Source organism: Carcharhinus amblyrhynchos, chromosome 8 (assembly GCF_965287045.1).
Source record: "Carcharhinus amblyrhynchos chromosome 8, sCarAmb.v2.hapA, whole genome shotgun sequence".
Taxonomy (NCBI): domain Eukaryota; kingdom Metazoa; phylum Chordata; class Chondrichthyes; order Carcharhiniformes; family Carcharhinidae; genus Carcharhinus; species Carcharhinus amblyrhynchos.
In genome coordinates, this window is record NC_137331.1 from 30338539 (window position 1) to 30354887 (window position 16349).

The window sequence follows — 16349 nt, forward strand, 5'->3', positions numbered from 1 at the left end:
ATGGGAAGGTCTGTTAACATCAGACAGGATTTTAGAAATTTGTGTATTCCAACTGTCATGCTCGAGGTGAGAAAGAATCATGGAGGAGTTTAATTGATTCCCAGTTCCTCAAATTTGCCTTAGAAATTTGCAAAGTTATTCACTGTTGTGGTTCCAAGCAATCTTGCAGTGAAAAAGTTGTTGAAATTGAAAAACGAAAATGGATTGCAATCAAAGGCTACAGTGGTGAAACAGTACTAAAACTGATCCTCTTTAAACAGTGATGCCCTCTGCCTTCAGCTTCCAGTATAACCACGTATTTAACAACCTGTTTACACTTGGCAATACCATACTTATTTTAAGATGCATTAAAATGTATCAAGGAAAAACTTTAATTGCTGAATCAGTAAGTAATTCTACATCTATTTTAGTATAAGGAAGCCTTTGTATATTCTGTAATAATTGAAAAATTCTGATAGTGATATTGCATTACAAAAAACAGGATGCAGAATGCTGCTCTATTCCAGTTTTTCTACAGTTAATGGCTGGTGACAGGTACAAAATATTATACTTTAAATGGATAATTTTATAAAAAGTACTCCTGGCACTAAGATTTGCCCATAACACACAACTCTACAAACAATGTTTTCTCCATTCATAGAATTATATTGACAAATGATTTTGGTTTTGGTGGAATCCCAGCATGAGTGGAATTCTTCTAAAAGAATTCGAAGTGTTGAATTTGCGGGAAAACTGGAGTAATTCACGCTGTCTTTTTTCCTTCGGTGGGAGCTCACACTAAAATCTTTCACACTCTGTGCACTGCAGAGGCCACCAGCCTGAATATCATTAGATTTCAGAAGGGCAGGGCCTATTCTTGCCCAGGAGGCTGAAACCAGTAGCCTCTGCACATGTGCAGTGGCCCCCAACTGTCAACCTCCTGTTTGCTAGTCAGCTCAACCACTGGCCAGCCTGAGACCCCCATGGCGCTGCCCCTCCCCAATCCCCTCACAGCCTGATCGTGACTCCCCCGGCCATTCCCCCTCCCTTCCTCAGCCTCCCTCCTGTCCTCATCGATCCCAGTGGCAGAGTGGCAATGAGACCCAGTCCTACTGATTGCCCCATATGCCCGATCCTCTTGGCACTGCCTGATATCCGATGGGCAGTATCAGTGGCACAGGTGGCACTGCTCAAAAAAAATTACTGCAGTGGGATGGGAGCATGATTACCCATGTCATTACTAATGGAAGAAATTGGGTGGCACAGTGGTTAGCACTGCGGCCTCACAGCACCAGGGATCCAAATTTGAATCCAGCCTCAGGTGACTGTGTGGAGTTTACACATTTTCTTTGTGCCTGCATGAGTTTCTTCTGGGTGCTCCGGTTTCCTCCCACAGTTCAAAGATGTGCCGGTTAGGTGGATTAGCTATGCTAAATTATCCCTTAGTGTCCCAAGATACATAGGTTGGAGGGATTGATGGACTAAGTGTGTGGGGTTGCAGGGAGGGGGCTTAGGTGGGATGCTTTGTTGGAGAGTCAGAGCAGGTTCGATGGGCTGAATGGCCTCCTGCGTGCAGGGATTCTTGACTATGGTCAAATTGGGGTCTTTTAAATATTTTTGACAGGCTTCCACCAGAATTTTGACCTCAGTGAATGTATGTAATGTGGGAAAGCAGAGCTGGAGAATACTATGATGAGACAGCTAAAGAGAGCATTGGAAATTTTCAAAATAAAGTTTGTGGAGTTGGGAATCAATTAAACTTCCCCATGATTCTTTCTCATCTCTAGCATGAAACTTGGAATACACAAATTGTGAAGGCTAATGGAACTTTAGTAGAAAATCCTCCCATAGTTAAAAGTTTATTTTGTGTGTAAAAGGGAGACAAGTAGCATATATTAAGATTAAGAGGCAAAGGCTAGTAGTGTGTAACCAAGAAGCTAATAGTGTGTAACTTGAGAAGCTGAGTTACAGAGAGAGATTAAGTAGGTTAGGACTTTATTCCCTGGAACATAGAAGAATGAGGGGAGGTTTGATAGAGGCGTATAAGATTTTGATGGGTATAGATAGAGTGCATGCAAGCAGGCTTTTTCCACTGAGGCTAGGGGAGAAAAAAAACCAGAGGGCATGGGGTAAGGGTGAAAGGAGAAAAGTTTAAAGGGAGTATGGGGGGGGAGGGGTTTCTTCACGCAGAGAATGGTGGGAGTGTGGAATGAGCTGCTGGATAAAGTGGTAAATGTGGGGTCACTTTTAACTTTTAAGAAAAACTTGGACAGGAGAATGGGTGAGAGGGGTGTAGAGGGATATGGTCCAAGTGCAGGTCAGTGGGACTAAGCAAAAAGTGGTTTGGCATAGTCAAGAAGGGCCAAAAGGCCTGTTTCTGAGCTGTAAACTTTCTATGGTTCTAAGCGCCAAAACAAAGGAGTTTGATATATATAATGTCCAAATCTTAAATGTAATGATATCTCAATGTATTTAGTCCATTACAATCCCCATAGAGACCAATTAGTTAAAAAAAAACAAGTTTAAACTTTTAGTTAATAGATGAACAGATGGCATGACAGGATTTCACATTTGAAGAATTGTACTATAATGTCAGACTAAAAGCACTGTTGACTAAATACTATTTCTGTAAGCAACTTACACTTTGAACCACAGAATGGAACATTCCTTTTTTCACTTTTAGCACAACCAAGAAAGCACACACTCCAGACTTTATGATGTCCTTCAAATGAACATTCAGTTCTGTCCAAATCAGTCCAAAATGATTCTTAGCTTCTTTGTCTTTACTTCTGATCATTTCCTTTCCCGGCTAGAAGCTTTTAACTTCAGGATCATCTTTCACCACACAAGTTTTCCTGGAGATTTCACCCTCTAGCTGGACTAAACTTAATGTTTGTTTTAAATCTCATAATTTTGGCTTTTCCAAGCCAAGTGAGAATTTCAGTTGCTTTCATGTACAGTGAATCGCGGAAATTTTCTGCCTCTACCTGTGCATGCACTCTCTCTCTCTTTCTGTCTCTCAGACCCTGGCAAATGAACTTGTCTGTGATATTTGATATTTCGAAAGCCCCTAGCCCTATAGCACAATGGCCTCCTCTATAGCCTGCCCACCTCAATGGCAGCATGATTCACATTGACCTTGTATTTTGGTAGAGGTGCTGATTAGCTACGCTCGAGTGCTCAACACCCTTTCCTCCTAGAAATAATGGACAGTTTAAAGTATAACAGTTTACAACCCGCAATTCTGAAATCTTTTCTGGGATTTTACTGACTCTCCATCCACTCAACAAACTATCCACTCAGTACACACTGCCATTGGCTTCATAAGAACATAAGAAATTATGTTCCCGTTTGCTAGTCAGCTCAACCACTGGCCAGCCTGAGACCCCCATGGTGCTGCATAGGAAATAGGATAATAGAAATAGGAGCAGGAGTAGGCCATCTAGCCCTTCGAGCCTGCCCTGCCATTCAACAAGATCATGGATGATCTGAAGTGGATCAGTTCCACTTTCCCGCTTTCTCCCCATTACCCTTAACTCCTTTGTCTATCAGAAACCTATCTACCTGTGACTTAAATATATTCAGCGAGGTAGCCTCCACTTCAACGGGCAGAGAATTCCAGAGACTCACCACCCTTTGAGTGAAGAAGTTCCTCCTCAACTCCAATCTAAACTGCCCCCCTTCTTATTTTGAGGCTGTGCCCTCTAGTCCTGCTATCCTTTCTAAGCAGGAAGAATCTCTCTACCTCTACTCTATCTATCCCCTTCATTATCTTGTGTGTCTTTATAAGATCCCCCCTCAGCCTTCTAAACTCCAACGAGTACAGACCCAGTCTATTCAATCTCTCCTCGTAGGTTAACCCCGTCATCACCGGTATCAGCCTAGTGAACCTTCTCTGCACTCCCTCCAAGGCAATATATCCTTCCGCCAATGCGGCGACCAAAACTGCACACAGTACTCCAGTTGCAGCCTCACCAGTACCCTGTACAGTTGCAGCAAGACCTCGCTACTTTTATATTCTATCCCCCTCGCTATAAAGGCCAACATTCCATTCGCCTTCTTGATCAGCTGCTGCACCTGCAGACTGGGTTTTTTCGATTGAAGGAAATAAAGGAGAGTATTAAATTAAAAGCTGATGCGTTTAGAGTGGCTAAAAGTAGTGGGCGAGTAGAAGATTGGGAGAGGTTTAAAAATCAACAAAGAATGACTAAGAAGTTGATAAAGAAAGAAAGGATAGACTATAAAGCTAAACTAGCACTAAATATAAAAAAGGACAGTAAGAGTTTTTACAAATATATAAAGAGGAGGAGGCTGGCTAGAGTGAATGTTGGACCCTTAGAGGATGAGAGGGGGGATTTAGTGGTGGGAGATGAGGAAATGGCTGAGGCCTTAAATAAGTTTTTTGCCTCGGTCTTCACGGAGGAGGGCGCGAATAGTTTGCCGGATATTAAAGATAGAAGGATGGTAGGAGTTGAGGGCCTGAATGCGATTACTGTCACTAGAGAGGTAGTGCTTGATCGACTAGCAGGACTGATGGTGGACAAGTCCCCAGGACCGGATGGAATGCATCCCAGGGTTCTGAAGGAAATGGCAGAGGTGATAGTAGACGCCTTAGTGATTATTTACCAAACTTCGCTGGATTCCGGGGAAGTGCCGGAAGATTGGAAAACGGCTAATGTTACGCCGCTGTTTAAAAAAGGTAGCAGGCAAAAGGCAGGGAATTATAGGCCGGTTAGTTTAACGTCTGTTGTTGGAAAAATGCTTGAATCCGTCATCAAAGAAGAAATAGCGAGGCACCTAGAGAAGAATTGTCTGATAGAGCAGACGCAGCACGGATTCGTTAAAGGGAAGTTGTGTTTGACAAATTTATTGGACTTCTATGAGGATGTGACTAGTGCGGTAGACAGAGGGGAACCGGTGGATGTGGTGTTTCTCGATTTTCAGAAGGCGTTTGATAAGGTGCCGCACAAAAGGTTGCTTCAGAAGGTTAGGGGGCATGGAGTTGGGGGTAAGGTGTTAGCGTGGTAGAGGATTGGCTGTCTAATAGGCAGAGAGTTGGTATCAATGGGTGCTATTCTGATTGGCGGTTGGTGACTAGTGGAGTGCCGCAGGGATCGGTGCTGGGGCCTCAGCTATTTACCATTTATATAGATGATCTGGAGGAAGGGGCTGAGTGTAGGGTGTCGAAATTTGCTGATGACGCAAAGATGAGTGGAAAAGCAAATTGTGTGGAGGGTGTGGAAAGTCTGCGGAGGGTGTGGAAAGTCTGCAGAGGGATCTAGATAGGCTGAGTGAGTGGGCAAGGACCTGGCAGATGGAGTACAATGTTAGCAAGTGTGAGGTTATCCACTTTGGCAGGAATAATAGTCGGAGGGATTACTATTTAAAGGGCAAAAAGCTGCAGCATGCTACGGTGCAGAGGGACCTGGGGATCCTTGTACATGAGTTGCAAAAACCCAGTCTGCAGGTGCAGCAGGTGATCAAGAAGGCGAATGGGATGCTGGCCTTTATAGCGAGGGGGATAGAATATAAAAGCAGGGAGGTCTTGCTGCAACTGTACAGGGCACTGGTGAGGCCGCAGCTGGGGTACTGTGTGCAGTTTTGATCACCGCACTTGCGCAAGGATATTTTGGCCTTGGAGGGAGTGCAGAGGAGGTTCACTAGGCTGATCCCGGAGATGAGGGGATTGGACTATGAAGAGAGACTAAATAGACTGGGTCTGTACTTGTTGGAGTTTAGAAGGATGAGGGGGGGGGATCTTATAGAGACGTATAAGATAATGAAGGGGATGGATAGGGTAGAAGTAGAGAGATTCTTCCCGCTCAGAAAGAACAGCAGGACTAGAGGGCACAGCCTCAAGATAAGGGGGGGGGGGGGGGGGGCAGTTTAGAACGGAGTTGAGGAGGAACTTCTTCACTCAAAGGGTGGTGAATCTCTGGAATTCTCTGCCCGTTGAAGTGGTGGAGGCTACCTCACTAAATATATTTAAGTCACGGGTAAATAAGTTTTTGGTAGGCAAGGGAATTAAGGGTTATGGGGAGAAAGCGGGAAAGTGGAACTGAACCACTTCAGATCAGCCATGATCTTATTGAATGGCGGGGCAGGCTCGAAGGGCTAGATGGCCTACTCCTGCTCCTACTTCTCATGTTCTTATGATTCGTGCACATGGACCCCCAGGTGTCTCTGCACCGTAGCATGCTGCAGCTTTTTGCCTTCTAAATAATAATCCCTCCTACTATTATTTCTACCAAAGTGGATAACCTCGCATTTGCTAACATTATACTCCATCTGCCAGGTCCTCGCCCACTCACTCAAGCTATCCAGATCTCTCTGCAGACTTTCTGCACCTCCCTCGCAATTTGCTTTTCCACTCGTCTTCGTGTCATAAGCAAATTTCATTACCCTACACTCAGCCCCCTCCTCCAGATCAACTATGTAAATGGTAAACAGTTGAGGCCCCAGCACTGATCCCTGCAGCACTCCACTAGTCGCCAACTGCCAACCAGAATAGCACCCATTGATTCCAACTCTCTGTTTTGTTAGACAACCAATCCTCTATCCACGCTAACATCTTACCCCCAAATCCGTGCAGTGCAACCTTTTGTGTGACACCTTATCAAACGCCTTTTGGAAATCTAAAAACACCACATCCACTGGTTCCCCTCTGTCTACCGCACTAGTCACGTCCTCATTGAAATCCAATAAATTCATTAAACACGACTTGCCCTTAACGAATCCATGCTGCGTCTGCTTGATCAGACCGTTCTTTTCTAGGTGCCTTGCTATTTCTTCTTTGATGACGGATCTTGCAACTTCCCATTAGAACAACCTGGGGCCCCCTATAATTTCCAACAATCAAAGTATCCAGGTTTACTGTCAGATAGACTTAGAATCATAGAATCCCTACAGTGCAAAAGGAGGCCATTCAGCCCATTTGAGTCTGCACCGACCACAATCCCACCCAGACCGTATTCCCGCACCCCACATATTTATCCTGCTGATTCCCTGACACTACTGTCAATTTAGCATGGCCAATCCACCTAACCCGCACATCTTTGGACTGTGGGAGGAAACCAAAGCACCTGGAGGAAACCCATGCGTACACAGGGAGTATGTGCAAACTCCACACAGTGTGGAGGTTGCATTTCACAACAGGTCATGTGACTTCCTTCATTAACTTAAGTAAAAAATACAGCAGAGCAATTTTATGAACCTCATAATTGTATGTGGTTATTTTAGCAAAATTATACATTGATATTTTTTAAAAAGATGATACTTAAACTACATTTTTGTACAGAAATTCAGGCCGGATTTTTCTGGAGGAAACAGAACCACCATATATATGCTTTATCAGCAGTTCTAGGAGTTCTGATCATGACAAGCAATGTTTTTTAAAAGATATTCTATGTGATTGACTTTTTCTATCCCTTAACCAGCTTTATTGGTAGAAAATTCCAAGTTAGTGTAAATTACTGGGGGGACCTGGATAGATAGTAGAGAATGGGTGACTGATTGTAGTGATTGACGGTTCAGAAAGTTTGGAATTTTTACTCGCCTATTGTTGTCAGCAACAATAATTTGCATTTATATACAACTTGCCTTTATATTTACACAATAGCAGAAAAAAAAACATCCTGAATTATTTACAAAGGGTAATTTAAAAAATAGATAAGCCTAAGAATGCAATATTAGGTGGGGTGTCCAAAAGACTAGTCAGAGAATTGACCCCCAGGGGTCGGTGCTGGGGCCTCAGCTTTTTACCATTTATATAGATGATCTGGAGGAGGGAACCGAGTGTAGGGTGTCGAAATTTGCGGATGACACCAAGATTGGGGGAACGGCAAATTGTGCGGAGGGTGTGGAGAGTCTGCAGAAGGATCTAGATAGGCTGGGCGAATGGGCCAGGAAATGGCAAATGGAATTTAATGTTGGCAAGTGTGAGGTGGTCCACTTTGGTAGGAAGAATGGTAGGAAGGACTATTACTTACGGGGCGAAAAACTGCAGCAGGCGATGGTGCAGAGGGACCTCGGGGTCCTTGTGCATGAGTCGCAAAAACCCAGCTTGCAGGTGCAGCAGGTGGTCAGGAAGGCGAATGGGATGCTGGCCTTCATAGCGAAGGGGATTGAATATAAAAGTAGGGAGGTCTTGCTGCAGCTGTATAGGGCATTGGTGAGGCCGCAGCTGGAGTACTGTGTGCAGTTTTGGGCGCCGCACCTGCGCAAAGATATTTTGGCCTTGGAGGGAGTGCAGAGGAGGTTTACTAGGCTGATACCGGAGTTGAGGGGGTTGAGCTATGAGGAGAGGCTGAATAAACTAGGCTTGTACTCGTTAGAGTTTAGAAGAATGAGGGGAGATCTCATTGAGACGTATAAGATGATGAATGGGATGGATAGGATAGAGGTGGAGAGACTCTTCCCGCTCAAAAAAGACAGTAGGACTAGGGGGCACAGCCTCAAGATAAAGGGGGGGGCGTTTTAGAACGGAGTTGAGGAGGAACTTCTTCACTCAAAGGGTGGTGAATCTCTGGAATTCTCTACCCGTTGAAGTGGTGGAGGCTGCCTCGCTAAATATTTTCAAGAAGCGGGTTGATGGATTTTTGATAAGAGAGGGGATTAAGGGTTATGGGGAGAGGGCCGGAAAGTGGAACTGAGCCACGACAGATCAGCCATGATCTTATTGAATGGCGGGGCACGCTCGAAGGGCCAGATGGCCTACTCCTGCTCCTATTTCTTATGTTCTTATGTTTTCTGTTGTCTTAAAAGAGATAGATAGATGTAGACAAAAGGGAGCGACTGGAGGTCAAATTTCAAAGTGTAGAACATAAAAGTAAAGACAAACTGTCAGTGCTGGGATGAAAGGAGGGGGTAATGCACAAAAAGCCAGGGTCAGAGAGACAGAGAAGGTGGATGCACATTGAGAATCTCAAATTTGAACTGTCGTGGAATTTGAAGTCATTGTAGGTCAGCAAGAACGGGGTGATTGCCAAGCAGGACTTGGTGTGGGTTAGATTACAAGCAGCAAAGTTTTGAACAGCTGAAGCCAGTGGAGAATGGTGGAGGCAACTAGAAGAGTATTGGAATAGTTGAGTCTAATGGTAAGAGGTATGGATGAGCATTTCAGAGGCAGACAGCCAGAAGTACAAATGAAGGTGGCAGTGTTAGAAAGCTGGAAGTCTTCATGAATCACAATGCAACTCAGGGTTAAATATTACATTGAATTTGTGAACAGTCTGTATTAGCTTGATGCATTGACTGGACAGGGGAATGGAGTGCATGGCTTGGCTGTGAGGTTTGTGGTGGGTTTCAGAGTTGGAGAGGCTCTCTGCCTTTCAATTGTTCAACTGGAAAAAAATTATACCCATCCACAACTAGATGTTTGGCAAGGGCCTGAATTTTCATCCTTGAGTTGGAAATATTTCCTGCTCTGCCTGCCCTCCTCAGGACATTGAGCCCATAAGGACGTGAATTTCTTTTTTGGGGCACAAAAGCAGGCTGTGGTCAGATCAGCTGACGTTCATTCCACTTTACATTCCTATTTCCCATCCACGCAGCTTCATACCCCAACCATTCCCCCCCCCCCCCCCCCCCCCCCCCCCAGGCAGTCATGCACCCAAAAAGCCTCTGTGTACTCCATAACCAGGAATGGCCCTTCATGTCCCAATGCCAATGGGCGGCACAGTGGTTAGCACTGCTGCCTCACAGCACCAGGGACCTGGGTTCAATTCCTGCTTTGGGTGACTGTGTGGAATTTGCACGTTCTCCCTGTGTGGGTTTCCTCTGGGTGCTGTGATTTCCTCCCACACTCCAAAGATGTGCAGATTAGGCAGATTGGCCACGTAAATTGTGCCGGGGGGTGGGGGGGGGAGTGGTTGCAGAGTAAACTCCATTTCTTCACATGCCACCTGCACTGATTGTGGCACTTTCATGCTCACTGGTCAACCAGATGCTGTATTGAACCAGTTAACTCTAATGACAATCAGATGTGTTTTTTAAGTAATTTATTCACAACTTTCCACCATGTTTCGAAACAAGTCATTTTAAATTCTAAATAAGCTAGGGCTGTTAGCCAAGAATATATAAGGAGGCTTGGCAGAGAGTCCAGAAATTTAATAATCTGTTTTAAAAAATTTAAGCACGGTAATAAGTTTCACAACACCAGGTTAAAGTCCAACAGGTTTATTTGGTAGCACAAGCTTTCGGAGTGCTGCTCCTTCATCAGGTAAGTGGGAGTTCCTTTCACAAACAGGGCATATAAAGATACAAACTCAATTTGCAAAATAATGATTGGAATGCGAGTCTTTACAGGTAATCAAGTCTTAAAGATACAGACAATGTGAGTGGAGAGGGGGTTAAGCACAGGTTAAAGAAATGTGTATTGTCTACAGCCAGGACAGTTAGTGCGATTTTGCAAGCCCAGGCAAGTTGTGGGGTTACAGATAGTGTGATGTGAACCCAAGATCCCGATTGAGGCCGTCCTCATGTGTGCGGAACTTGGCTATCAGTCTCTGTTTAGCGACTCAGCTTTGTCATGTGTTGTGAAGGCAGCCTTGGAGAATGCTTACCCAAAGATCAGAGGCCAAATGCCCATGACCACTGAAGTGTTCCCCAACAGGAAGAAAACACTCTTGCCTGGTGATTGTCGAGTGGTAAGACTTGTATTCCAACAATTATTTTGTAAATTGAGTTTGTGTCTTTATGTGCCCTGTTTGTGAACAGAACTCCCGCTTAACTGATGAAGGAGCAGCGCACCAAAAGCTAGTGGCTTGTGCTACCAAATATACTTGTTGGACTTTAACCTGGTGTTGTGAGACTTCTTACTGTGTTTACCCCAAGTCCAACGATGGCATCTCCACATCAAAAAACCTAAGCCCTAGTGAAAACTGCTTGATTGACAGTTTTGTCTCTCTAACATCTATCAATTGCACAATGTTTTCTTACACAAGGTTTGGAGATTTCAAGTGCTTGACTGCAGGATGTGGGCTTTTGATCTGAACCAGCCCATGTCCATGAAAAGGTATTCCCAAAGATTGGAAACTCTTGTAATCATTGAATGAGGTCTTACCTGCCATTTCTAAAGCGCCCCCAAATTGTCTTGACTCAATGCAAATCCAATCCAATCTGTCTGACAGCACAAAATCAGTGGAATGGTCAGTAGCAATGCAGGAGATGTGCAGCTTGGTGACATTAGTATACGTGAAAACTGACATCATGTATGTGGAGGACACAGGTTTGGTCCAGGGGCAGTGGTTCTCAGTTTTGAAGGGAAGCTGTTGCTGAAGAAATCTTTGCTATGGTCAGATGGATAAGAGCAAAACAAATAGAACAGATGTGCAATTTTGTTAAGATTTCTACCTTTAAAGTAACCCAAACTACTCAGTTTGAGAAATGCTTCTTGATCTGAATAGCTGTAATTTTTGATGTTCTGTAATATATTTAAGATTTGTAAGCTATTTCCTCTTTAACAGATGGATATCAGTATTGACCAACAGTAAAGAGGAAGCATTAAACATGGCATTCAGGGGAGAGCAAACCAGTGGGGAGAACAGCATCGAGGACCTAACCAAAGCCATCATTGAAGATGTGCAGCGGATGCCTGGCAATGATGTCTGTTGTGATTGTGGAGCTCCAGGTCTTTGTTTCTTTGTTTACTTTTCAGCAGAGAAACATTATTTTAACTGATGTGTTGTTAGAATGGTTTTGTAATTTTCAGGCCAAATCTGAAGGATGTTACGAGTTGAAGATTTCCTGCAGTAGTATTAATCACACCTCTCTCAAGAAACTTTTCACTTTGTTTGATTTAAGCTTTATTCAAATCCAAAACAGTTAAGTGTTGGCATGCAGTAATCTTACAATGAATTAGTCTTTGCATCTGGGTGTTTGGTTCAGAAGGCAAAGAGATGGGTTTGCACAAAATGAATACTCCATAATAAGATTTTGCAATGGCCGTCTTCTAGATTAACTTCACATAAAACTTAGCCTGGTATTTTTGTGCTTATTTTTAATTACTTATGATACAAAAATTAGAACATTTCTTTTGCTCTACTTGCCCCAATGAAAAATAGCCACCAAAGTTCTTAGCTCCAAAAGGCAGCATTGCAGTTATGCTGGAAATGGTTTAATTCTTCCATGGCTGGTATATCCTCATTTTAACATTTTTTTAATATTCCTTTGCTCTCATCTTGTGTAAATGTATCGTTTTAAACGATTTTGAGCACTGATCTCTGAAAGGTTAATTACTAAAAACCTGCTATATATTCACTGACATGGGCATTCCAGTATCAGCACTGTACCCTGTCTCCCTAATTAATTATCTGATTATAAGTCTTGCATGTGGCACACAAATGTTACGGGAGGAATTTAATGCAGTCAACCCCTCCCCACTACTTGATCAGGGAACAATAGGTTTGTTAATCAGTGAGAAAGATGCTGTGAGGAATAGGCGCATCCCTCCAATTAAGTGGGGCTTTAGGGGCTTCATTCTGATGCTAACATTCAATCAGCAACAGGCAGGGGACGCACCATGCATGAAGACCAATGAGCAAAACAACTGGGTTTGCTTGTGGTCTTTTGGTGGATCTCTTATTCACAGGCATTCTGTAACTGATCAAGGGAAGTGGTGGGTCATAGAGCCCCACCATGTATAAATACACCCACTTACTTTATCACTGTCATCGAGACGAGGGTGACAAATCATACCGAGTTAGCCCAGTTGACCATGCCACCAACAATGGACAAACAATAATAGTATTAACTGAGGCCAATGCATGGTACATAATGTAGAAAGCTCGAATTTATTTCTACCAATAGTAAATTTGAAGCTTCACTTAATTATTACAAATTTTCTTTAATGTTTTACAGGAGGATTTTAGTGAGCATTGCATGAGTTTACACATGAAGCATGTACATTTTGATAAATGTCATTTTTTGTTTCTTTGCAGATCCTACTTGGCTGTCAACCAACCTAGGAATTTTGACATGTATAGAATGTTCTGGAATACATAGAGAAATGGGAGTCCATATTTCCAGAATACAGTCCCTAGAACTGGATAAATTAGGAACCTCTGAACTCTTGGTGAGTTATTGTAATTATATAGAAAAATATATCAGTGCTAGCTTGTCAGAATCCATTTCCAAAATTTCAGATGTACAACAGTTGGGGAAATAATGAGGCATTGCCTCTACTACCAGTTACATGCTTTCTCTGATAGTCAGATCCATTGGAATCAATGGAACTGAATATTTGTCAGGGCAAATAACAGCTGTCTAATAGGTTAGGTTACAATGGTTTCTGTCACATCGACCACAAATTTTAAACAATAGTTTTGTGGTTGTAATTTCTAAATTGAAGATTGTCAAAATATGATGATTGTTAATTAACATTAGCAATGAAACTGTAGGAATAGAGTCTGTTAAAACTATTACCGTCAAGAGTACAGAATGACCTATTGTGTCAAAAGTTTGAATAACCAGCTCACCTTTGTTCTTGAGGTAAACCTCACTGAGGAGACCTAGTGATTTCTGGCAAGTGTTTCACCTCTATTGCAACTGATTCCAATGCCTTTCCAGGGTATTCCAAATGCAGAGCTGGAATAACATCATTGTTATCCAGACACCAGCTTAAAAAAAAGACATATAGCAAATTGAAGATTAAAACATACACGTGGGTGGAAGTTAGAAGCTAAAATATCCTGGAAAAGTATTTTAAAATTATTACTGAATAATTCAGTATAAAAAAAATCCACTAATCATTTGACATTACTCTGCTAATCTAAAATTATCTTTTCAAGGCCAGTTCTATTCATCAAATTTTATTCATTACATTGCTGTTGTAAACCCACTTACACCTAATTGAATAAATTGGAACATTTTATGATTTTGTTTTTGTGTCCAGGGAGTGGAAGAGTTGAATCTCTTTCTGAATTCAGTGAATGTTGCCTGTGGGATGTGGGCATGCCACAGCCTGTGACAGACCCACAATTTCAGGATTTCTGTACCTATAAGCTATATCAGTTGTTGGTGCCATCTAACTAGATAAATCTCAGCAGATATAGCATTGGATTCTGGTGCCTTGCTGTTGGAGAGATACTTTATAGTTCTAATGGCGCCTCGCAATGAAAGTTCAAGAGAAATGATGATCAAACAATTGATCTATAACTTCACTTTCTGTGGAAGACTTCTGGAGTGTGGTAGATTTCTAAAGTGGTTAGCTCATCCATCAAATGTGGTTAGTGTCAATCAACATTCGTTAAGACAGGAGAATCATAGTTTATAGTGTCCCATAAAGGGGGGGGGTGCGGTTTAGAACAGAGTTGAGGAGGAACTTCTTCACTCAAAGGGTGGTGAATCTCTGGAATTCTCTGCCCGTTGAAGTGGTGGAGGCTGCCTCGCTCAATATTTTTAAGATGCGGGTTGATAGGTTTTTGATAGGCAAGGGGATTAAGGGTTATGGGGAGAGGGCGGGAATGTGGAACTGAGCCACGACAGATCAGCCATGATCTTATTGAATGGTGGGGCAGGCTCGAAGGGCTAGATGGCCTACTCCTGCTCCTACTTCTTATGTTCTTATAACATCTTTACACATCATGTGACGTTAGCAGGCATCTAGACTACTTCAACTTACACACTTAGAACAATTGTTTGTAAGACACTCACAATGTTCATTGTTACATTCAGCTTCTTTGAAGTTCATTATGGACTTTTTAACCATACTTGGTAAATGGTTTATTTTTCATAGAGCAATTCAATGATCTCAACATTGTCTTTATCAAACCCATTTTATGGGGGGAGAATTTGTTTGTGAAGTGTGCTATGCAAATTTTTATCAATTCCCCAGAGCAGGTAAAGGGACACTACATACACAGCTACAGGGCGTTCTTCATCACTATCGTTGAAGACTATTATGCAGATAGTAGCCTGCAGAGTTGCCTGTTCTTGGGGAAACAGTAGCCTGCATAGTGCTCAGAGAAGCAGGACTAAATGAACAAACCTTTCCCCCTTGATGTTTTCTCTTTTGGACCTGCATCCTTACTATCATTCCTGAAGGTTTTTTGGCCCATTTTAATGTTTCCAGTTCAATAATGATATTCCAGAGAGTAATGGAGCTGATTTTCTACATTTGCTTCTCTCCATTTTGCGGAACTAAATCAAGCTTTCTTCTTGCTGAAATTGAGCTGGCTAGGGGTAAAGTTTTGCTCAGTTGATTCAATTTGTTAACATTCTGCTTCCCTCAGGACTTGTGGGTTCTTAACATCATCAACATCTCTTGGTGGACTTGTGTGTGCGTAGCCAATCATGTGCCAGTGGTTACAAATAATACGTAGTGAAAATTTTACAGTAATATTCTTAATAGGGACAGTTGGCTGTTTGATGAGATGTAACACACACATTCTGAGCTGCTTTGCATTTTAATGTCTGAAATTGTATTGCCTGATGCTAGTTCATAATCATCTAACATACCAATTCAATGGACCAGTTGCAAACAGGAAAAGATTGAAGTCAAGGTAGGATTACCAAGACAGAACTATCATGGGAAAAGGAATAATGTTTAAAAAGAAACAAAATCTAGATATATGCCAGAAGACTGGAGAATGGTGGATGTAGAACTCATTATCTTTAGCAGGAACATAAGAACATAAGAAATAGGAGCAGGAGTAGGCCATCTAGCCCTTCGAGCCTGCCCCGCCATTCAATAAGATCATGGCTGATCTGTCGCTGCTCAGTTAGTGTTAATCTGGGCATTGACAGGCCAGCTAATTTTAACGTGGTAGGGAATTACCTAGAATATTAAGGCTGAATTACCATGTACTGAGCTAAAGAGAAATAACTGGAAGCAGTCAGTACAAATATCTAAAGGGGTGATCGTGCGTGACAACCCTCATAGCATCTTTGAGCATGTAACTTAAAAGGTTAGGCTTGTATCCATTATTAAATAGAATAAGTTAGTTGAACATTATATAGAATATTGAGCTAAGTTGTTAGTTTAGAAAGACAGTCTTTTAGCACAGTGGGGAGAGTGAAGAAATAATGACCCAGATTTTATAATATCGATGGTGGCGAAAAATTCAACATTGGCCATTATTACTCATTGAAACTAACCGCAACTATCTGCACATACACTGAGTAAGAGGGAAATGCAGAAATTGTTGTCGGTGATTTTGTGAGCAGAATATTATGGGGTGGGTGCTACCTCCCCATACCCTGAAGTCAGCGTAGAGGTGACTCACTCCATGCCAACCTGCCAGCCATAACATACTGCAGGCAGACTATTTAGGGGGCGTTGGATTTCCACCCCTCACAGGGAGGAAATCCTGCCCTCGAGAGTATCTCTATCAATCCCAGCAGCTGCCAGAATGCAGTCGTAGTCGCAGCCA

General features: G+C 42.7%; 1 protein-coding gene across 2 annotated transcripts in view; it reads left to right on the top strand.

Moving 5' to 3' along the window:
* LOC145346497 (arf-GAP with SH3 domain, ANK repeat and PH domain-containing protein 1-like) overlaps positions 1-16349 on the top strand; it is a 320720-nt gene that overhangs the window by 222359 nt on the left and 82012 nt on the right. For both annotated transcript variants that reach the window (XM_080193831.1, XM_080193832.1), the window contains 2 exons: positions 11445-11608; positions 12918-13051. In XM_080193831.1, coding sequence (XP_080049957.1) covers positions 11445-11608; positions 12918-13051 — 298 coding nt within the window. The remainder of the gene's footprint in view (positions 1-11444; positions 11609-12917; positions 13052-16349) is intronic.